The sequence below is a fragment of the Ostrinia nubilalis genome, chromosome 12 (assembly GCF_963855985.1).
Source record: "Ostrinia nubilalis chromosome 12, ilOstNubi1.1, whole genome shotgun sequence".
Taxonomy (NCBI): Eukaryota; Metazoa; Arthropoda; class Insecta; order Lepidoptera; family Crambidae; genus Ostrinia; species Ostrinia nubilalis.
Window position 1 is genome coordinate 3957727 of NC_087099.1, and position 24212 is coordinate 3981938.

General features: G+C 36.8%; 2 protein-coding genes across 7 annotated transcripts in view; one reads left to right on the forward strand and one right to left on the reverse strand.

The window, feature by feature from the left end:
- LOC135076820 (uncharacterized) overlaps window positions 1–15430 on the forward strand; it is a 41845-nt gene extending 26415 nt beyond the window's left edge. For 3 of the 5 annotated variants that reach the window (XM_063971269.1, XM_063971270.1, XM_063971268.1), the window contains exons 2-6: window positions 4857–4979; window positions 7560–7742; window positions 9441–9661; window positions 9969–14061; window positions 14143–15430. In XM_063971269.1, the coding sequence (XP_063827339.1) occupies window positions 4904–4979; window positions 7560–7742; window positions 9441–9661; window positions 9969–14061; window positions 14143–15113 (5544 nt within the window). In that variant the 5' untranslated portion in view covers window positions 4857–4903 and the 3' untranslated portion in view covers window positions 15114–15430. Of the gene's footprint in view, window positions 1–2429; window positions 2492–4856; window positions 4980–7559; window positions 7743–9440; window positions 9662–9968; window positions 14062–14142 lie in introns of those variants that run through there. The other 2 variants (XM_063971272.1, XM_063971271.1) reach the window with 2 other exon arrangements.
- Window positions 15431–15480: 50 nt separating this feature from the next.
- LOC135076825 (vacuolar protein sorting-associated protein 72 homolog) lies at window positions 15481–23992 on the reverse strand. Of its 2 annotated transcripts, XM_063971292.1 has the most exons (10): window positions 23927–23976; window positions 23632–23768; window positions 23240–23363; window positions 22777–22918; window positions 19940–20116; window positions 19437–19512; window positions 19173–19276; window positions 18376–18511; window positions 17392–17550; window positions 15481–16798 (listed from the first exon to the last, which is right to left on the reverse strand). In XM_063971292.1, the coding sequence occupies exons 1-10, from the start codon at window positions 23930–23932 to the stop codon at window positions 16606–16608; spliced, it is 1254 nt and encodes a 417-aa protein (XP_063827362.1). In that variant the 5' UTR covers window positions 23933–23976; the 3' UTR covers window positions 15481–16605. The 2 variants fall into 2 exon arrangements, with proteins under 2 accessions (XP_063827362.1, XP_063827363.1); XM_063971293.1 differs by having other exon boundaries at window positions 23632–23992.
- Between the last annotated feature and the right edge of the window lie 220 nt (window positions 23993–24212).

The window sequence follows — 24212 nt, forward strand, 5'->3', positions numbered from 1 at the left end:
CATCACAATCTTATAATGATAATAAATATAGTGAAAAGAAGAGTGGGACACCCAATTGCGCCAGACCACTTTTGATTAGGGGTTTTCAGTTAAAATTCGTGATACATAATATTATTATTAATCCCTGAAGAGTAGGTACATAAAGTGGTCACTTAGGCCCAGAACAGACGGTGAAACTCAACTGCAACGAAACTGCAACTTTCTGATGATTCTTATGAATGAAACTGTAACTGAAAGTTTCAAACTGGTCGCGTCATGTGTGATCTCTCAACGGACGCTATGGCAGAAACTTAGATGCAACTCAAAAGTAACTAGCAGTTGCAGTTTCGTTGCAGTTGCGTTTCACCGTCTGTTCTGGGCCTTACCCTGACTAATACTTTCTCATCCATCTAATGTTAAATCTAATCAATAAATAAACAATTTACACATTCTTTACGCTGATAATTATAATCTAAATGGATATAACAACGATACAACTATGAGATAATCTAGTTGATTTAAATTGTCGAGTTATCGTCTGGGTTATTTTTATCTGAGACATAATATTTAATTGTCAAATTGTTACATCATTGCCGGATGACAATGTAACATACAAAATAGATTCGTGATCGCAATCGCTGTTTACATTGTCAAGTTAAAATGTGTCTGCGATTTTATGAGATGATCATTTTACTGAAAATTATTAATATCGTTAATAGCTTTTAAAAAGCTTATTTTAATTAAGTTTCCCGTAGTTCTAGTAAGTTCTACGTGTAGCAGTGGGCCAACTAACACTATTTACAATAAGAATACAATTTGATTTGACTATTCGGTCCTTTTAAACATGAATAATCTTTTAAAATTCAACAGTAACTTCTGGTTTATTGATCATCATCATCACGTGAACAAACCGAGTTGAAACATGTGATTTTTCTCAATGTCGATCATTCACTGTCGTACACTATCTTCACATTTTATCGTTTGAAGTATTACATCACAGTATTCTTATAAGTACATACAGGTATAAATTATTGTAAGTCTAAGCAGCAGGTCGTTTGAATCAAACTCTACTACAAAGACTGAGTAACAGATTCCAAACTCATAAAGGTGACATGAAAGTTTGTATTTGGTCACATTATTGTTAATTAATAATGTTGCTACACAAAAACAATCATAATATTCGTAAGGTCATAGAAAGCCTTTGTTAAATTGAAATTAAAGTTTAACAAAAATAGCGCGTGACAAAAAAATATTCAACCCTGTGTGAATATTATTTTTAGAAGTAACGTAGAAGGCAAGATTACCTTTACTTACCGTATGAAGGCTGTTGAGATAAAAGTGTCAATGTAAAACACTAAAATCTGTTGATAAGTTACATAAAGTTGAAATTCTCTAAAACAATATTTTCACGTGTCCCGTCTGAAAATTGAACCCACAAAACCCAAGTTAAGACGCCAACTCACTAAGCTATACAGGGTGAAATTTAAATCATTGGCATACTGTTAACATAGGAGTCTACTCACGGATTTGTCACTTACCTATTTGGGGAACGTACTATAATTATGTCATACTAGCGGTCGCCTTCGACTTTGTACGCGTGGATCCCTTTTTACCCCCTTAGGGGTGGAATTTCGTATAATCCTTTCTTAGCGGATGCCTACGTCATAACGTCTACCTGCATGCCAAATTTCAGCCCGATCAGTCCAGTGGTTTGGGCTGAGCGTTGATATATCACTATGACAGTCAGTCAGTCAGTTTGAGTTATAAATATTTAGAAGTAGAGTCTAATTTTAAAAGAATACCAACGATTTAAATATTTAAACACCCTGTAGAGATCGGAAACGCCTATCATATTAAACAATAACAATACTGACATACCTATGTCGTTTAGCCGGTAAATGTAGAGTGGCTCATTATCACTTTTAGCAATGATTCATTAAAAACAGGCATTATCACTTTTATCAGTGTAGGTGTTTTGTACACTCGGCTAGATAAATGTTTATGTGAAACTTTCACCAATGTTACCAGGTTGATTTCAGACACGTTCTTTTGAAATTCAAAATTACTTAGTTCTTTTTCTAATCCGGTAATGACTGTATTTTTTAGTTTTCGAAAGTTTTCTTTGGTGTTTTGAACTCTTGTTCGGCTACTTAACCGTTTCAGATTGTGTTGTTCGTCGTCGTTAGATTTGAGGACACAGCCTAGGCACAGACCACCGACTTTTAGTTGGCCGATAGTTGGGCCCGATTCTAATTTGTATGAAGGATCGGCCGATAATAAATCGGTGTAACTTAATGTGCACACTTTCATACATCTCCATAAGTACTGATTAACAGCCCGACCCAACTATCGGCCAACTAAAAACCGGTGGTCTGTGCCTAGGCGAAAGGGTTTTTTTGTAGTTGACTATACTATGTAGACTCAGCATTCTCGAATAGATAAGATAGTATGGGATGATATTTCCGAACCGTGCAGTTCATTTGAGACTTTTGTCGGTGATTACATATCATCGGTAAGTTTTTCACCTCTTTTAAACCATGTTTAACCCATTAAAAACGTCACATACCTATTAAAGGTGAATCTTTAAGATTATCTTATCATATCAAAGGAAATCGATATTTTTCGCAATCAGTGTTTATCAGTTGGTGCATATGGAAATTTTTATTTATTAAAATCTGCTCATGTTGTTGACAATACCAATAACATACTTTATTTTGTTTGTTTTTCTTTAAATTGACATGATCAAGGAAGGACTAAATACGCTTTCATGGAAATTCCAGTGTTCTACGACGATTAATATTGTTTTTTGTTTATTGATATTGATTATAATAAGGTGTGTAACCTCACACTTACGTTATCATTGCACTCAAACGATTATCTTAAAGTGCATTTAATTCAGATGGCTATACAAATTAGGCATTTGAATGTAGATAAATGACAGTTTTAATTTAATTTAATTTAAAGTGCGCTTGTTTAAATTAAATCAAAACATGTGCTTACTTCCTCAAAAAGATGGAAATGTGACTTGTATACATATTCAACGTGAAATTGGGAACTCCGTCAGTTTATAATACGCATGAAATTGTAGACTAACAGTGGATTAGGTTAGGCGGGGTCTTTTTAGTGGGTATGCCTCGTCCTTCTGACTTGGTGAGCCCCACATAACCTACCCTGTCCCCGCAGGGTAGGTATGCGATTCAGCGCTTTTTTTCCCCTCAAAAAAGAAAGGTTAGATTGTAATCTAACTACGTCAAATTATAATCTAACGGAATTCACAATTTTACGGTGACATATTATATACCTCTACTACGTTATTTTCTAGCAGTTAAAGTACCGGTAGATAACCAGTATATCATCCATCATACAATCTGATTCAATCTTAGATAGAGAAAACTAGTCGATTGTTGTGGATATTATTTTATCACAATATTTGCCCATACTAGAGATAATACGATTATTTTTTATTTTTTTTATCCACAACGAGGAAGCTCTTTACGCTATTATTTTACATCAAGATACTGTTATAACCACTCATTCAAACAGAACGGAGAGTGAAAGTTAATGGATTGCTTTACTTGACTTTGAACTTTGCACTTTTAATCCCAACTAATATTATAAATGCGAAAGTAACTCTGTCTGTCTGTCTGTCTGTCTGTCTGTCTGTCTGTCTGTCTGTCTGTCTGTCTGTCTGTCTGTTACGCTTTCCCGCTTAAACCTCGCAACCGATTTTGATGAAATTTGGCATAGAGATAGTTTGAGTCCCGGGAAAGAACATAGGATAGTTTTTATCCCGGTTTTTGAAACAGGGACGCGCGCGATAAAGTTTTTCTGTGACAGACAAAATTCCACGCGGGCGAAGCCGCGGGCGGAAAGCTAGTGTAACATAATTTATAGTCCAAAACTTTGGCAATTTTGTAAATAATGTAGGTGTTTATAACAGAAATTGCACTGACTCAAAATCCTCAACATATTGCAATAGCATTTCTCCAACAAGAGAGGGACAGACATTTTGGTGTCACTGTTTTTCGCCTTAATTTGTTTGCAAAATTTGATTTGCGTCGACTACAATGTAAAATAGAGTCGGGTAAAAACTTCAATAACCAACAAAGTGTTTGAAAACACTTTCAGAATTGATAAGAGATGTGATAGATGAGATAAATGATAAGATGCTATAGAAAGAACTGTAGGTAATATCTAGAATATTAGGGATTTTATTATGTTCTTATTCATAAGTCTCTAAGTATAGTTTCCCACAGTAAAATTATGCTAAATATTATGATTATTAGTAGAATTACGGCCCGGCTTATGAACATTGTACATAAGTACCTGATGTCATTATAAAAACTTTATCATGAAATTATTAACGTCTTCTGGAAAACCCAAAGGTTAAGTACATTAAATTAGCGTGGGATTTAAAGACACTGGCGACAAAGAAAATAACACAAAAAGAATTTAAAAAACACCTTATTAACTAATAATTTGAGTCACTACTGGCCTGAAACACAATTAGGTAAACAAAAATATTAATAAAAACTTTATTATGAATACTTTTTACTCGAACTCGGTCGGTTACAAAAAGTTTTTATCGCACTTGATCAAAACTATAGTGTAAATTTAATTTTATTAATACCTACCAAAAGCATAAAAATCAGTTAAACACGCTACTATTGGCAGCAAAAGGTAGCTCGTTTTTCTACTAGGTCCCATCTATTTCTACCAAAATCTATATCTACCAAAAGCGGATGGATTTTATTGAAAAAATCATTTTCATATTACAACACTGCGTAGTAAAATGAATGCACACAACTAGGCTCAAAATATGAATGCAAATCACATTATTTAAATGTTTATTTAAAACAAAATCTTGAAAATTAAAGCGCCTGGATCATGGAAGCGACAGTAAATTAGGATTACGAAAACGAAAATGTCCGACAGTATCGAGGAACTGGTGAAGAAGTACGAACATAATGTCTTCGGCCAGGAATACCCGCGAAGCATTGGTTAGTACTCGTATTTTATCGATTTGTCAATTTTTCTGAATCGATCTTTACGTGCTCAGTGATTGGTTTTTTTCGCCACTTCTGAGCACCAGTCAAATGTCCCGAAGTGGTGGTCGTGGTAGTTCAAGCCTAATTTTAGACGTGTATAGTGCCCTGAAAAAGACCTACATTATAAATAACCTGAATTTATCATAAAGCTTAGGTAAATTAACCTGTAATTTGGACATTTGAGATTCGTAGTTTTGAGTGTGTTTTATGATTTCTGAAGTCGTGTCAGCTGGTTTTCGAGTTGTGAAAGCTTATTTTAATTTAATAAAAACTTTTTACATCCACATAATATTCAGTTTGTTATCAAAACAAATTTTTTTGTTTGTTCAACTACTCATCCATGATAATCAGATAAATTCTGTTTTTTTTTTTTTTTTTGTAAGTAAGTGCTATTGGAATGCACTTGCAATTGGAGCTAGTGGAGTACTCCAATTGCAAGGCAGTGATTGATGTTATAAGTGTATGATTGTTTAAGTTTTGTTAAAATATTTTAGACTGCTAACAATGTATGATACGTAGACTTTAAAGCTTTTTGTTGTGTCTTCTTTACTGGTAATTTCTTCGAGATTATAGGGGTTTATTCTTAACAAGCGGGAAGTGGTTTCGTGTGCGAATCTTTGTGTGGTGAATCTAGGGCACTAAGTAAGTAGGTGTTCCCAGGTTTGCGGGGTTTGGTCGTCGCAGGGACAGCGGTCATCTGCGACGATATGGAAACGGTTTAGGTATGCCGATAAATTCTGTTTGACTAAGATTGTGTTACCTTTTGCCGCTTGATCCTGAAGACAAACTGAAATCTAATAGCAATTATGCCTCAGTCTTTATGTCAAGCATAACGGTCTCTTTACGACAGAGACCGCTAATCGCTGTCTATTCGCACATGAAAAACGTTTCGAGGCCATAAAACCCTCATACAACGGACAGCTTGCCAGTGAATTAACATTATTTTATGAGGCGAAAGTCGCATTACACGTCGCGAATACTGCTATTCCGCTGGGGTAAAAGGCAGGACACCGTAGAAACTATGACTAAGGCTGAAATGCACCATCTTACTTAACAGTAAATATAACCGGTGTTTTTGTATGGAGTTTGACTGAATATTGACGTCTGTTAAAGTTAAAGTAAGATGGGCAACTCAGCCTTAGACTCCCCGCAAACTACAGACTTTTATTCGGCCGATAGTTGGGCCCGATTCTAATTTGTATGAAGAATCGGCTGTTATCAATGTGCGCACTTTGATACATGGCCATACTGATTAACAGCCCGACCCAACTATCGACCGATTAAAGTCTGCGGCTAGGCTAATGGTTTTTAGTTAAATACTGAAACTTTGGTTTAATTACAATTTAGTGAGAGCATATTTTTTGTTTTTATTTATACGTTTTTAGCAGTAGTAGGTAATTTGAATGTATGAATTACTGAATAATGTATTAAAATATGGATAAAATGTATGAATAAAACGACTTTCTTTCAGCTGTCAAAGTGAAGTAGTAAAAATAAATGTATTTTGTTTTAGAAGAAAAAATAATAGTGTATCATTTAGTACCAAATAAATATTTTTTCTTTCTTTCTTTCAAATCTTAAGAATTCTTATTGCAATGTCCTAGAAAGGAAATTCAACAGTTGCAGCTATTAAAAAAGAATTTATAAAATATATTTTCATCAGCTTGGAATATTTTCTTAGGGTGACGAAGTTAGACAAGATTATCCGCTGATTTTGAAATAAAATGAAGGTGAGATTAGCATTGTTTATACCAATGAAGGCTGTGAAGATAAAACTGACAATACAATATGAAAATATCTCTTGATATCAAAACTTGATAAAGGCACCTACCAAAAACTGTAAACGGGTGTTCTAATAGAAAATAGAATACAATACCTATACGCGCTCTTACCTATAGAAAAGAATTGCAACTTCTATGACAGATATCTTTCAAAATTTAAATTATAATCCAGTGAATTTCATTCCTTTGGACAGGAACACAAAAGGCATTGCAATAGATGAGCCACGTTCCAAATCTCCTTCCACAAATATACGTCATTCGTCTAAGAGGCACAGTCAGCATCAAATAGTGACAACCAAAGTGACCAAAAAGTTGATAACACAACCTTATCGTGTTGCGAACTTTTTGGCTACTTTTGGTGTCACGAACTATTGACGCTGACTGTACCTTTAGGCTGGGTTGCACCATCTTACTTTGACTGTAACAAACTTCAAAAATCTGTCAAACTCCATACAAAAATCACCGGTTATCGTTATAGTTACGGTCAAAGTTTGGTGGTGTAACTCAGCCTTAGTTTGAACCACAGATTACAGATCTCTATGGTTTGAACAATCTTTTACACACAGTGGGTCTAGACAAAGTGCAAATTATAATCGCAAACCAGTCGAAAAGTGGTCGAAAAGCCCCTTTTTTGTATGGAGTTTTGACGGATTCGATTTTCGATTCGATCAAAAAGTGCGTTTTGTCTAGGGGGGCAGGTTGTATGATCGCTAATGGAATCATCATACTTAAGGCCCATTTTCCTTTGCAGGGTTGTTCCCAATCCCTGAGTATCCTGAGCTGGAGTCTGAGCGAGGCATGTGGTCGTCGGCCCTCGCCGCCATCTTGACGACCCTTCGGTACCTGGCGCCGGCGACGCTGCTGACTCTGTTCTGGGGGCAGCAGAGCTTCTTGTTCAAGCTACTGAAGCACATTGACTCGGCTTTTAGAGCTAGTAAGTATTTAAAACTGATATAATGTTCAACGAACCAAAACGCATTATCAATAACTAAGTAACTAACACTGACCGCTGCACTGTGGCCTGTGCCCGTAATTTTGTACGCATGAAAATTTAACTTCAATATACCTACGGCCTCTAAAAAATTTTGGAAACTGATGTAAGGTCTTTACATCAGTTTCGTAAATTTTTTGAGAGATCACAAGCATTCTTACAATAGTAAGGAGGAGCTCTCTCTATCTGTCGGGACAGTTTCTCGTGATTACTTAGTTACAAATGTTATTGTCAGAACCATTGGTCAGAATACTATTGTAGAGTACTGTAAAAGCACTATCCATAGTATGTACTCTTGGTGCGTTCCCATAAGTCTCGATTATAAGTTAAAGGCCTCATAAATCAATATTTTTAGTCCAACCAATCAACCAATAAAAATACCTAAAAAGAACAATAGAATTTTGAAAAAATTTTTTTTGAAAAAAGGTACGATCGTTTTATACAAGTAGGTCTATCTACATAACCACACTATCCTATAACAATCTCCAGTTCCACACCTAAACTCAACAGGTAATCATAAGATGGAAATGGTCGAAAATCTCAATGTGCACTTGATAAGACCACTCTACGCTTTCTCACTGTTTGGCCAAGATTAGTGGTTCAGATAACACTGCGAACACGCATTACCTACATTCTAGAAGTTATCTTGAACGGGATCAGTGCTGGTAGCGATTTCCATTGTTGGATTATTATGTACAGAAAACAATGATGTTCATTAAAATTATGGTAAATCGTTTTTACTGTCCTTTCGTAGGTAAGCATGATGTTGTGTTGGCGCACCAATGAGACAACTGATCTTACAAAAGTCGTTTGACTTGGCTTTATCGGAACGATCAATAGTGTGCCCACCGAAGCACTGAATCATCAGGTTGATTTACAGATGTCCCACATTAGAACAAACGTAACAACCTCAAAGTCTATTTCTAAAATGATCAAACAACGGAGGCGTTAGGCAGCTCTCAACTATAAAACGTTCTATGAACATCACTGATCCCAAATGTGTGCCAGGTAGAGCTCTTAAGGCGCGCCATCCGAAATCTTAAACAGTGGAAACGCAGCGATCTTTTACCAGGTTCAGAAGTCAAATACTTAGTAAAGTTAAACCCGTTAACCTTTGCCACGATATTATCAGTGTTCCAAATAAAACAATGCACTTGTGGACCGTTTTGAGATCACAGAAACTGATAAGTTATGTTTGTATGATTTTGAGTTAGTTTGTCGGACAGTCCCACACGGTAATCAGTAACTGTTGTAACATAGTGATATATTGCTTACCTTCTTTTGTTAGAGGTCTTTCTCATTTGTAGCTTTTAATTAGAAAGCAGTGTATTAAGACAATTATTAATAAAAATGATGATAGTAAAAAGAATGCATTTACCTACACTAGGCAAGAAAAATTAAAGAGTATGCCATGATAGTGAAGTCCCAAATTAGACTAGTCAATCGTCCCAAAAACTAACTTACAAACAAGAACACTTCCCTAATATACGTCAGCGTATATGGAACTGTTCCCACCTCTCGTTCCCTCTTTCTTAGCAACTCCTGTCTTATACTTAGCTTGACCCCTAATACCCAGTCAGTAAAATACCTAAATAAATTCTATACAAATGAAATAACTGGTGTACCTTTTATCCATTCCAGTAGTATTCTCGAGCGAAGAACAGAAGCAATCAGTGCTGCAATGGCTAGCCGAAGCAGGGCCGGTGCGCGTGGAGCGTTTGGACACGGTCTGGCGACACGGGTGGCTGGTGTGCGGAGTGTTAGATGCGGCGCTACCAGGCGCCTGCGCTGGCCACCCGCCCACTAGGCTGTCTCTACAACACGCGCAGGCCATCGCCGACCACTATCTTGGTGTTGAACCGGTAAGATACTCAGTGATTTTTACCCTCTAAATAATTTCGCAATCGCTTCACGGAGTCTCCTACGCATAGTCAAAAACAGTCGTAGTGTCATGTTACATCACGAGTGGCCCTAGACGTTCGAGACAGATTTTATTTTGTGGTCGCTTCATGGAGCGTATCCTACTCATAGCAAAAGCAGCCATAGCGTCAATAGTATTCTCGAGCAAAGAACAGAACCTGTCGGTGCTGCAATGGCCAGCCGAAGCGGGGCCAGTGCGCCTGGAATATCACTTTGAATACGCTAATGCAGGAATCTTTTCCATTCCAGGTATTCTCCAGACAAGAGCTGGAAAGTAACGACGCACTAAGCAAACATCAAGAATGGAAGCTCGCTACCTACTTAGACCGCATCCGCCAATCGCTGGCAAAACTAACACCGCCAGTCTCCAAGCCAGGATCTCAGAGGACCTCACCGGAGACCTCGCACTTCACCCTCGACTACGTCGCAAGGGGCTCGGGCTTAGCAGCAGCCCAAGTAAACAACAAAGTGAACTTCAAAGTCTACCCAACTGCCCAACAATCATTAGATCCAGGAGAAATCACGATACTCATACGAGGCCCCAAAGACACGTACGGAATGACAGTACTACCACCAGTATTAGGTAAAGCGCAGTTGATCAGACAAAAATTACTGGGCCTGCAAACCAAACCTAACTACACGGAAAACGTTTTACCGATTACGCAAGGCGCTACTTACTTACGGTCGTACGGCAAAAATGATATGAATAAAACTTATTACATTCCAAAAACCAAATATGATATCGAAATCGAAGCGGACACGCGATCTGATCACACGAAGATCAGTTATACGGTGCATCTCGAGGGGAGATACGAAATTTCTATCACAAGTAGAGGACAAAGTATTGTTGGGTCACCGTTTTCAGTGACGGCGTCTAAAAACATCATCAGTATCTTGGAAAATGAGAGTTTCTGTTTAGAAGATGGAGAAGAAATAGACATAGTTGACGTAAAAACCGACAGAAAAGTTGTTCTCAGAATAGTTGACTTTGTCACTGAGAAAATGTTGCTAAAGGAAAATGGGACACTGGAGAAAATTACTGCAGATGAAGCAAGGATTTTAATGACAACTGAAACTAATGAATATGAAGAACTAGCTGGAAAAACTAATATCGGCAACAAAAGCATCATAAATGAAGAGCTGATTGAAAAGAAAACGGAAAAATTCAAAACAATAGCTCAAAAGGTGGTCATGCAAAATCGTGTTTGTAAAGCATTCAGTGATCACTTAGAGGAGAAGAAACAAGCAATGAAAAAAGAAAAGAAATTTATTAGACCACGTAGCCAACAAGATATACCTGATATAGTAAATTCAACGTTTAGTGAATCGAATTTCAACCCATTTACTATGTCTGACGTCAGAGACAAATACATCATTCCTGAAAATATATCAGTTTCACTAAAGACTGAAAAACCATACGAAGAAGATATCACAGTAGAAAATGTGCCAGAACTAATAACTGAAACTAAAAAATATAATAGTTCCATTGAGAATTTATCTGAAGGTATTCAAGACAGCAAATTGATTTCATATGATGAACAAGAAGAAGACGACATCTTGATGGCAATGTCATCATCACCCAGTAGCAGTAATCCCTTCTTGGTAGATACTTATGAGGACAGCTTTGCGACAGAAAAGAACCTAGGTACTTTTGTACCCAGTGAGTTTGAAACAAACAACTCACAAAATGAAGAAACACCTGAAACACCTATCAAGATATTAATTGACGAAAATACACCATCACCGAATCATAAGAATCCTTTTGTTGATCTGGACATTATTCAACTTGAGAGGCCTAAAACACCAGTACTAAAAATAATCACAGGTGAAGTAAAAAATCGCGACGATTCAGTGTATGTAGATCCAAAAACTGAAATGTTGACAGAAGAAATGCTTGGTAACGAATTTATTAATCCATTTTTTGTTCACCAACATCTTCAAACAGGACTTCATGAATCTCTTCCAATCACCGACTTTATAATAGGTGCGCCAGTTTCGCTGCCGCCTGTAATAAGAGCATCGTCACCAGCGCCTCCTATGGATTCCTTAATTATAACCAGTGATAATGAAAATATAACTGTCATAAAAACGTATGATCTTCATGGCCAAAAAGACAAGACAAAATCAGTAAATGCAGAATCCAATTCTGAATTTTCAACACCCCTACACAATAATCTTACACCCATTTGCAAGATTGATAGCCAGTCTGCAACTTCCTCGACATTTCACAGTTTGGATTCAGAGTTTGTAGAAATTGTGAACGAGTCTAAAACTGAACTTGAACCCTATCAAATCGAAGCTATGTCTTGCAATAGAGATAATATCACACCAAAAAAAGATATATGGGATTCTGCGTATGTAAGTATTGATGACAATAATAGTTCACCTGATAGCAATAATAACGATAACGCATGTGACACATTGAGTAAACAAAAGTTTTCTCCTAGTGACGACTCATTGGGGCTAAAACAAGAAGACTTTACCAATATGGGTCCAGCTGAGAGAGAACTTTGGCAGACATGTAATGAATTAAAAGACGATGTTGGCAAGACAAAGATAGAAGAAGTGAGGCCAAACAAGTGGGAAATACGAAAACCAATGTTTACACCGATCATCGAAGAGAGTGACAGAAGCCTTTCATCGGGTATAAAAGATATAAGGGTCGAAACATCACAGTCTAAACCTGGCGAGACGGATCCGATCACAGTGGCATTTGCCGAACTTAATGATATGTATCACGACTACTTCCCTAATTCCGAAACTGAGTCCACAACGACAAATAACGAAGACAATAAACTTCAGAGCTTGGAAGTAGTTTATACTATTGAATCAAATGATGGTGTCGATTCTGCGTCTGAAACGATAACAGATGTGAAGAGACATGCGAACGAATTAGAAGGCAAGATTTCTGAGGTTCAGGCAAATGTCACTGAATCGGTTTCAGTAAGTCAGACCCTTCAAAACCAAAAAACAACTGACGATGATAGAAATAACGATGAAACTCAATTCGGTGAAAATCGAACTAATATTGTACTTGAAAAGAAGAAGTACTGGGATGACCGTATCCGCCAAATAGAAGCAAAATCACAAGAAATGACAACGCTACAAAAGAAAAGGCGTTGGTCGTCTAAGCAGTTGAGACAAAACGACTCATTGACCAAAAGACGTGGAAAACAAATAGTCAAAAACTTTTTGAGTGCAGGTGATATTCATCTATCACCCAATTCATCACCTGAAAATAACGAAATGAGAAATGAAATTCCTTCTATTGGATACGTCTCCTTAGACGATACTAGATCAGACGAGAAACTTGTAAATAAATGGAAGAAATATTGGGACGATAAGTTGGAAACAGAGAAGAATGAGACAGAAACAACATGTTTCCGAGTCAAATCTCCTAAAACTAAGACTCAAGATATTTCACAACAAGACACCAAACAAAGTTATGATGATATAAAACTCTTGGAGGAAAAAACCGATGACTACAAGCCAAGATCAGCCACTCTACCTGTCAAACAGGAACTACCAGAAGAAGTTTACAAAGCATTTGAAACAAGTCCTAAGAGATTTTTCGGTACCTCAAGAAAACAAATTTTGAATAAAATTGATACTTTTTTAGGAAAACCAAACACCGAAGATAAATCGTCGGTAGATATTAGCGGTGCTACTAATGAGTGTCACGACAGTGGCTTAGTATCTAGTCGAATATCATTATTCCATAGCATATCACACACAGAAAAGACCCCATGGGCTCGAACTAAAAGTAAGTCATTGCATAATATTTATCAAAGAAAAGACAGTGATAAGGGCTCTGGAATAATTGAAGAAATGAAGGAAATCGCAGGTAATAAAATTGAAAATATTCTAGCAGCTAAAGTGGAAAAGATCGATGCAGGTAAAGAACAATGTGCAGAACCAGGTACATTTTCCTTGAAAGAAAAAAGAAGCAGGATTGCATCGAATGCTTTTAATAAGAGCTTTGACGAAACTCTCTCAAACACAACTTCCACTGAAACTGCAAAAGAAAAGCATTACGTAAAAAACACAATAAAAGATATGACCAAGCAGACTCAAAATCGGCAGAAATACAAAAAGACAGTTGAACTCCGTAGTAAGACGTTTAGTAAATCTGAAATGGACATTTTCAACAAAGCGACATGCCAAGCTGAAGATGACGGTCTAGATAAATACAAGTCATGTGATGAGCTGCCTAAAATCAACGTCAAAAACTTTATTTCTCTGTTCGAAAGTGTATCTAAGACTTCAGTTGAGTCAAAGTCTACAAAGAAGATTAGTAAGATGGGTTCGGATTCGCATTCTAACAAAGACAGTGCACATTCAGGTAATAAAAATACTTTTAACAATCATTTATCACAACTGTGTAACTAGATATTTATTTAATGTGTGATTTGTAATTCCTCAGGTGCTGTCAACAAACCGGTTCCACGAATTCGACCAGAGACTACAGGGAATCAAGCTGAAGAATCGAATTCTGAATCACCATCTCTGTCTTCAAGAAAACATTGGAATATAAGCTATGAGAGCGTTAGCAGTGCATGTACTGACGCCAAAAGTATCCCTGAATCAATCGACATTGAAATAATCTCAAATCAAGATAAGGAGACGACACACTTGAGTCTATCTGATATAGAATTAGAGATTGTAGAAAGCAGCCCTGATAAATCATCGGAGTCATCACCAAAAAGAAACCCCGAATCAGAGCAAAAGGATTACAAATCTCGATTCAAAATGGCAAAAGAATATTTCCAGTCATTGGAAGAACTCAGAGAAGTAAAGAAACCTCGCAAATTGAACGAATGCGAGCAACTACTGAAAAAAAAATCATCATCAACCGAATCAACTGAATCTCTAGAAAATAGTCGTCCAAAGAACAGAGTAAAGAAAAATATAAAATCACACTCGATGCCGTCGTCTGAAATATCTAAAATCTGGAATCAATTACAAGATCAGCAAGAGGAAGCTGGTGCGTCAAAACTAGTTAAAATATCTGAGAAATTTAACGTAGACGATTTATTTAATGACGTCATGGAAGGGAGATTGAGTCGCCAGGGCAGTTTGAGGGGTATACCACACAAGAAAGCCGTACTCGAGGCGTTTAGGTCAATGGAGAATATCACAGACAACAAACTAAGTCCATACGAGATCGCGGTTTCCCAACTGAACGATTTTGCTAAGGAAAACCAAATAAAGAATGCGCAGACCTATTTGACAGAATACCCATTTTTGCCGACAACTGATCCGTCCAAATACCATTCTAGATTAGATGCTAAAGCTACTGGTCTTATATCGTTTAAGGAACTATTAGATAAGAGACCACGAAGGAACAGTGTGCCAGATCTAAGGTTAAACCCTGCGTTCACAGTAGACGTATAAATAACCGTACCTATATTATATTTAGCGGGCTAAGCAATGATGACAGTATTCGTAGATTTTTTAGGTTTACTCAGTTTTTTATTTGAACCAATTAAATCCTTTATAATAAGAATAACAGCAATAACTTGCAAATAATTAACAGTAAGTTAACTACAGTTAATTAGTATCGTGTGTCCCTTCTCTTCATAAGTGGTCATAATAATTTAATATTTTTAAGTTATTGTACAATTGTACAGATATTGAATCTAACTTAATGATTAAGTATTATTGTGTTTCTATTGTAACTATTTATTTTAAAATAAATTACTTTAATGTCTTTATTTGTGTTTTGTTTTAAAAATAGGAATGTTTTTTGAAACAAATAGTATTGATATTTACAGTTTATTTACAAATTGTCTATAATTTACAATACTGAAAGCTATTACATTACATTTGTTCATAAAAATAATATGTAGCATGCAAAATATCCCTTTATATTGCAATGAAAGTGTATTCACTCCAAAATCCTAATTGATACTAATATAAACAGCCCAGAGAGACTAAAAATATAAGCCGAAAATAAATTGAATTAGAATTTAATGCTGTCCCGTTTTATATAAGTCTCAATATTTAGTTTACACAACCGCATCACCAATAGTTATACAGATTCTAGACTACATATCTACTAAAACAGGACTCTTCAGTCAATACATTATAAGCGTAGTAAATTTTGTTCCAAAATATCACTTGTTACACTTACATAAGGTATAATTGAACTTGATGTCATCTGAACAACGCCATCTATGGGCGTATTTACATTTACTATAAGGCTGGCTACACACGTTGACCCCAACGTCCCTAGTCCAATGCGTGGCTCTATACAGTTACAGTTAAAAGTCACGATAGCTCATAAAAATAATATTCCTTCAGAATAGAGCAACAACCACGAGCTGTCAAACGAAACCTTTTTTTTATGACATTGGATGTCATTTGTGTGTCACAGTGTCAGGATTATTTCACTGTTTTATACAATAAATCAATCATTGAACCAGTCACCACGTAAAATCTGAAAATATCTCAGAGTTCATATTTTCAGCATGCCAATAAGTGCTAACGAGCTGTCAAATTGTTGCAAAAGACGGTTCTGTTTGACGTGACGGCGACGGCATCTCTTTTTATTACACAGTGCTAGTGACATCTCACTCGCTCAGTTCTTTGTTGCTCTATTCCGCTAAAGCCCGGTCTGTGAGCACGTAGAATTTTGTCCAATGACCCCAAGCTACCCATCCTTATCGCTCGCGCGTAATTATATCGCTGTCGCGACTGTGCGACGGTCGCCCGCAGTAAGTGTGCGAGCGCGACAGCAATATAATTACGCGCGAGCGATAAGGATGGGTAGCTTGGGGTCATTGGACAAAATTATACGTGCTCACAGACCAGACTATAGGTATATTAACTTTATGGATCCAACGTTGGGGCCAATGGAACTAGTCTAACCATTATAATCTCCGTTTCACTTGATATGTATCTGGACGTATGTAGACGCAGCATCAGCTCTCCTCCATTGCAACCACGCTGCGGTTTGTGGGTCGGATCTGTCACCTCGAGCCTCTAGCTGTTGGTAATACGCCTCCCGAATGATTCTGAACGCGTCCACGCTTCTGTACGGCAGTTTGGTGATCGGGTCTATGTAGCGGGCTGGCCTCCTGTAAAATAAATAATGCTTTTTGAGTACTAGTTACTTAATTAAATAAATCATCATCATCATCATCTCAGCCATAGGACGTCCACTGCTAAACATAGGCCTCCCCCAATGCTTTCCATGTTACCCGGTTGGTAGCGGCCTGCGCCCAGCGCTTTCCTGCTACCTTTATAATGTCGTCGGTCCACCTTGTGGGAATTAAATAAATACCTAGTTGCAACAACTGACTGAAGTTATATCACTGGTGTCATACTTAATTCCGTCATATGTATCTGACATACCTAAACCTATCTGAATGCCATATTTGGGTATCGAACCCAGGACCTCTGGATCGACACTCCAAAATCCAAATCCCCCTCCTCCTCAATCAGTAGTACAGACTGCAATATCCATTGCTAAACAGTCGTACTTATAGATAGTAAACTGGATATTCACTTTATCTGCTTGATTGGTAGAAAATGGCTCCTGGCTTTTTCCTGGCCTGACATTTTCTTATGTGCAAAATTGGTTTTCCGGATCACACCATATAGTTCAACTTGACGTGGGCATTATTTAACCATAGTTGAGGGTTAAATAAATAAATAATCTAATACATACTTAGTGACAGCACACAGTAGTTCTCGCCTCCTCTTGACCGGCCTCTTGGGGAAGCAAGAGCGGAAGGCTCTATCTTTGATGTCATTCTCGAAAGATAGCAACGTCCGCTCGTAGTGTTTCACTTGATTGCTCTTAGGTTTGTCCGGCTTTTCTACTTTACTGAAATATCAAGGATAAATTATTAATTTTTCATCGCAAAAATATTTTAGATGGAATACAACGGGGATGTTATGGATATGAAGTTTCGGTTATGGATACGGTTACGGATATTAGAATTTTAAGAAGGTAAAGTTCAAATAGCAAGATGCTGCGTGACCCACAGTCACTTTATGCACTATGGACGGTACCAATGATAAAGGTAAAACAGGCCGGTATATAAATAAATAAATATTATCCGAAACTTTTGAATCGGTTTCGGTTACGGTTACGGATATATTTTTTTTATTTCGGATATCCGATTGTTTCGGTTACGGTTACGAATATCCATAACATCCCTGGAATACAAAAACTGTGAATTTTGGCATCACATACAAATTGCACTCATTACACAAAAACAGCAAGCTGAAGTGGCAATGACCAGGGCACATAGTACGCAGAACTGACGGCCGATGGGGCAGCAAGGTTCTGGAGTGGAAGCCAAGTACCGGAAAGTGCAGCGTAGGACTCCACTCACAAAGTGGACCGACGAACTCATAAAGGTAGCAGAAAGGCGTTGGATGCTGGCCGCTACCAACCGATCATTATGTTTCATTGCCATAATATTGAACTTATTTCAAATAATTTCAATTTACTTAATAAATAAATTTTACACTGCGCTTCTAGTCCCAAACTAAGCAAAGCTTGTACTATGGGTACTATCATGGAAATCATAGGGGAAGGACCTACAAATCGTCAAATACTTAAATAAAAAGTCACTTAACATCTTTTAGACGTGTCCCCCAATCAATATAACGAATCGTTAATGTACTTTCATTAATTACTTACGGCAAAGATTCAACATCCAAATCATCTTCCGGACCGATAACTTCCACATCAATTTTTGTATCAGTCTTAGCGAATTCGTCTGTTTCTGTTTTCAGATCCGTCATTGACACATCTGCATTTTCATCTGGCAGAAAGCCTGTGAAATAAATAAATATTACTCATTATAGAAAATGTCAGAATCCGTATTTGCGCCTACTAATTGGCGCCGAATAAGGGCTATCAGTTGGCGCCAACTTACGCCACTTTAGAGTAAAGTAATGTCACGTGTTCGTGGCTAAGAAAATCATAACTGAACCTCTAGCGTGAACAACTTTCGTCTTCAAATCGTTTGCGAATTCGACAAAACTCGATACTCAATGACAATTTTGATTGTCAAAATAAGTTTCGTGCAACCATTTCTCATACCAAGATCACCTTATGACACTTTCACAAGGGCGCTGTTTTAGTTTTCGTACTAAATCTTTTGATGGCGATTCGAATACGCAAAAGATTCGAAGTCGAAAGTTTTTCGTGCTAGAGATACTGGTGATCGCTAAAGCGGTAGGGAGGACTATCGCATTTGCTTGCTCTCGCCAGGATGGCGCCACTGTAGAGTAAGTCACTTGCTATAAAAACGATAGCCTACATTGGCGCCTTTAGTTTAGTCGCCAGTAGTTTAAATTGCCAATAATGAATGTCTTCAAAGGATATTCATCATCATCATCATTTCAGCCACAGGACGTCCACTGCTGAACATAGGCCTCCCCCATAGGATATTAAACTTTATAAATTCAATGTAAGTATCAAAATACACTTACCTTCTTCACTTTTGATGATGTCACTTAGCGTGAGATCTGCTATCGGCGTTAAACTTGTCTTTTCATCGTCTGGATTTGAAATCGGTACAGAAAACGAATGATATCTGAAAGATACACACTTATTTTAAGATCACAGACAAAATCAACTAAGTTATAATGTTCATAATCATGAGCATTTTATGGAATTATAATTATGGCTCCTGAAATAAATTCAATCTTCAGTAACTTAAATAAAAAATTAATCTTAAAACAAATTATTCTCACCTTATAACAGGACCAGTAATCGTTTTCTTTGTAGGACGTATCTTCTTCCTCTCCAATTCAATTTGTTCAAACCTTTCTGAAACATAAGGAAACAAGCTGTAGGTAAGTGTTTTTTTTTTCGAGACTATTCTTCTGTTATGACTGCTACTTTGAGCTAAGATCTTCACATTAAAACACCCCAAGAAGGTTTAACAACCACAACTAAAACAGTTTTAGCTCAATGAAGACAAATTCATAGAATAATGATAAGGTTTTGTTCCCCAGTCGACGAAGCACATGATGTCGTGCCCTGCGTGCCCAAACAACTGCACGCAGGAAGATTTAATGAAGGCGAAGTTTTGGGCTGACACTGTGTAGGTTTGTTGTCGACACGACAAGAAGAATAGAATAATGGGAAAAACAAAAAGTATTTGCTAAATCACAAAAATAATGAAGTCGGTTGAAAATAAAAGCATGAGTAGCCTCAATGATGTACAAATCTATTTAACTATTCTTTACATTACCTAAGCTCTTCAAATTTTCCTTTTCTGTAACAAGGGCTTCTTCTAGCAATTCTTCTTGTGTGGGCATCTTTTCTTCAATTTTCTTTGGTTTCTTCTTTTTCAGTTCGGACCGGATTTTGATTCTCTGCAGCGTTTCTGCTGACTTTACCGCTGTACTCTGCCTGATTGATTTGCGCCCTGAAATCATAGTGAATACATTTTAATGATAGCCAAAGGGAAGATGCACACCTACGTAATGTAATTTTTAGTCATATTGCATGTGTACCTACTGTATTACGCACTGTACAAAGGCAAAAGTCATTTAACAAGTAACTAAACCACTTCTGCATAGATATCAATGAACAATAACCAATTGACCTTATTTATACCTACTGCATTCAAAATCGATTTCTTAACCCATTTAGACCGACCGTACCGTATACGGTACAGTGACTTTATAAAAATATTTTGAAGTACCCACAAATTAATCGTTTATTTTTTGCTTTGTGACAGCTAGCTCGAAGTGTTAGTTTTAAGTAAACATACTTACGAATACGATTGGACGAGTGATTTTTGGAATATTGTTGATATTCTCCGGCAGAAACCAAAAAAAATATTCGCCATGTCTTCGAGAAAGTAAGTTTAATGTTATTTATTACTAATAATGTTATTTATGTGTTTTATTTTACAAAATAGGGTTCATTAAATATAATTATTACAAAACAAATACCAATTAGGTTATTTTAGTATACTTTATTCTATCGTAAAGTAGGTGTACCGTATTGGGTACAGTAGGTCTATGCACGAGTAAAATATACATAAAAATACAATTAGATTTTCATAATTTTTATTTGTTTTAGGTATTTGACGCTGCACGATATTGCGACATATCTTGAAGAAAATGATGATTCCAGCAACCAGGGGCAAGATATTGATATTTTTCTGCTGCCACCTGACACAGCAAACGATGATCATACCGACGAAGATTCAGGTGATGAAGATGATATAAATATAAATAATTTGCCTCCGAGTTTGCTTCAGGCACCAGCAGAGCTTGATGCATCAGTAGAAGAGCCAAATAATGAAGATGAAGTGCCTCGTGAATCGCAGGAACCTTTGAAAAAACGTCTCATGAAATATAATTGGAGAAAAAGAGACTTGCAGCCAAAACCTAGTAATTGGTTACCTTCTTATGACGTTCCTGTCGAAAGAACACCTTATAGAATGGTTTTCTTTATTCTTTTCTGAAGACTTATTTGAATTGCTACCGTTTGAAACAAATAGATATTTAGCACGAAAATTTCTTCCCGCTGACGTCAAAATAGAAGAAATGAAATGTTTGGTTGGAATTTTGTTAGTAAGTGGCTACTCTCAAGTCAACAGAAGAAGAATGTATTGGGAAAATGCGCCAGATTCAAGAAATGGTTTGATTGCCTCAGCACTGTCTAGAGATAGATTTGCACTAATATACTCCAACATTCATGTGGCTGACAATCTGAATTTAGAGCAATCGGATAAATTTGCAAAAGTTCGCCCTTTACTAAAACTTCTAGCTGCAAAGTTCCTCGAAAACTGTCCACGTAAGGAGAATCATAGCATCGATGAGGCAATGGTTCCATATTTTGGGCATCACGGTTGCAAGCAATTTATTCGCGGTAAACCCATAAGATATGGATACAAGTTATGGGTTGGTGCCACATCAGGAGGTTACATCGCATGGTTTGAACCGTATCAAGGTGCATCTACATTTGTCAATGCACGATATTCTCAGCTTGGACTTGGCGCCAGTGTAGTTTTGACCTATGCAGATCAATTAGAGAGTTTGGGATATGGTAAAGATTACCATCTCTTTATAGACAACTTCTTTACTGGTTTGCCTTTAGTCCAAGAACTGACTGCGAGAGGGTTCCGTGTGACTGGCACTATAAGAGAAAATCGGTCTGGAAAGTGCCCTTTACTGGGAAATAAAGAAGCAAAAGCCAAAGAAAGAGGATTTTACGATCACCGTGTATCTGATGATATCATAATATGCAAGTGGCACGACAATAGTATGGTATCAGTTTGTTCCAATGCAGTTGGTATTGAACCCATCCACAAAACTGAACGGTACTCACAGCAAAAAAAAAAGAAAATATCTGTACCGCAACCCCGTCTTATTCAGTTATACAATAAGAATATGGGAGGAGTGGATTTGTCGGACCAGAACATATCTTCACTGCGAACTAGCATTCGAGGAAAAAAATGGTACATGCCTTTGATTCTCCATTGCATTGACATGTATGTACAGAATGCTTGGCTGCTCTACAGGCATAACAAAGGCAACCTGGATTTACTAAATTTCCGTCGTCGTATAGCTAATGCGATTATTGATTCCAATAAACAACGAAACAAGCCAGGTCCTAGTCGGCAATCTTCAATAACTTCAGACGCTCGATATGATGGTAAAGAGCACTATGTTACTAAGCAGGAAAAACGAACCAGGTGTGGACAATGCCACAAACAATGTCCTACAAGGTGTATCAAGTGCGATATTGGTGTTCACGTAGAATGTTTCATTTTGTATCACACGAAAAAATGAATAAAAACTTTGTTTGAAAAACTCGTATTTATTGCATGCATATAGACCTACCGTACCGTATATGGTACGGGCCCCCCACGGCTCCCTATTTATTAAATATTTTTTTTTCTATTTTTTTTATCATTTTTAAGCTTCCCTTAGTAAGGTTTTTCAGAAGAAACACTTTTTTTTTACAAAAATAATTATCGGTCTATATGGGTTAATGCTATTTTACTGTTCTACACTTTACTGCATTAGCAAGCTAACTTTGAATTGGTTGGAAAATAATACAAAATCTTACCAAAAGAAATATCAGCATATTTTTCTGATTTATCAGCCTTTTCTTCTTTTGGCTTCAGTTCCTTTGGTTTCTTTACAATGACTTTTTTTGGTTTGTCTACTGCTGCTGATGCTCCTGCTGTTTTCTTCTTTCTGTTGGGATCCTACAAGAAAAACATTATCCAGTAGATACACAAATCCTTCACTTTCTTAAAGTATTTGTTGTAATTTTTGCTGTTTTTCCTAAAGATTTACCTTAAAAATGTAACAAAGCCGTTTTTAATGGCATTAAATACTAACGGATCATTAACAATCTTAATTACTAATAGTTAATGATTGCAATAAGAATATGACAATGTCATTCATTGAATAGCTAGTATGAATCGCATAAATACCACAGAAATTCTGTGGTATTTTAGTGATGTATATTTCAGAGCATTAGTTCACTCAAATCCACAATTCTTTAGCATTTTAATATAAATTACCTTATATGCCTTAGTGCCAACTTTTCTTTTCTGCTTTTCATCGGTTTCCTGATCAGACACCGGTTCGTCATTTTCATCAATATCAAAATCGGAGTCCACCACATCCTCCGTTTCTTTTTCTTGACTGAAATGTTAAATATTCAAAATAATAACAATCATTTCTTTATTTAATATAGGTTAATTCTTTCATAGTGTCTGAATTTGTAACATTTTTTCACAAACAGGTAAGTATATTTTACAATATTCCTCTGGGGTCAGAGGGTACGGTTGAAATGTACCTACTGCTGTGTGAGCATCATTTTCTATTTAATTTCATAGTCCAAAACGAGCCTAATGAACGAAACCTAATGAGATTTCATACAAAAACACTCCAAAATTTTGAATGAACTTACACATAATCGTTATCCTCAGCTACTTCCTGAAAGCCACCGTACGTGGTTTTGTAGAAATCATCTTCCTCCTCTTCGTCCAACAGCTTTGCCATGCGATTCCCAGCATTGGAGCGACGTTCCCTCTGAGCCATTCTGATCTACAGATCCCACAAGATCACAACAAAGTAAAGGTTATCCTTGATATTATTTGGTATGTATGTTCTTTTAACTGAATAAACAAGTCACCAATAATAATTAATGTTCCGAAATAATTTAAAATGCCGTGAAAATAAATAAATTACACTCAAACAATCACCTTCATACAACAAACACGATGTGACAAATGACGTCACAAGTCACAATTGACAATAGTGATGCGAAAATATTTCCGATCTTAATCGATGTACAGACAGATACCACTTATCCGAATTAACATTTTTAATGACTGTACTATCGGCATTTTAAAGTTAACTACCCATTGCCTCGTATCGTTCTATCGCAAAGAATCACCAAGAGAGAGAGCAAAAACGGAAATGGATAGTAATTAACAGTGTGGCCGTGTGTACTTCTTCAAGGAACGAATATCCAAATCAAGATGTTTC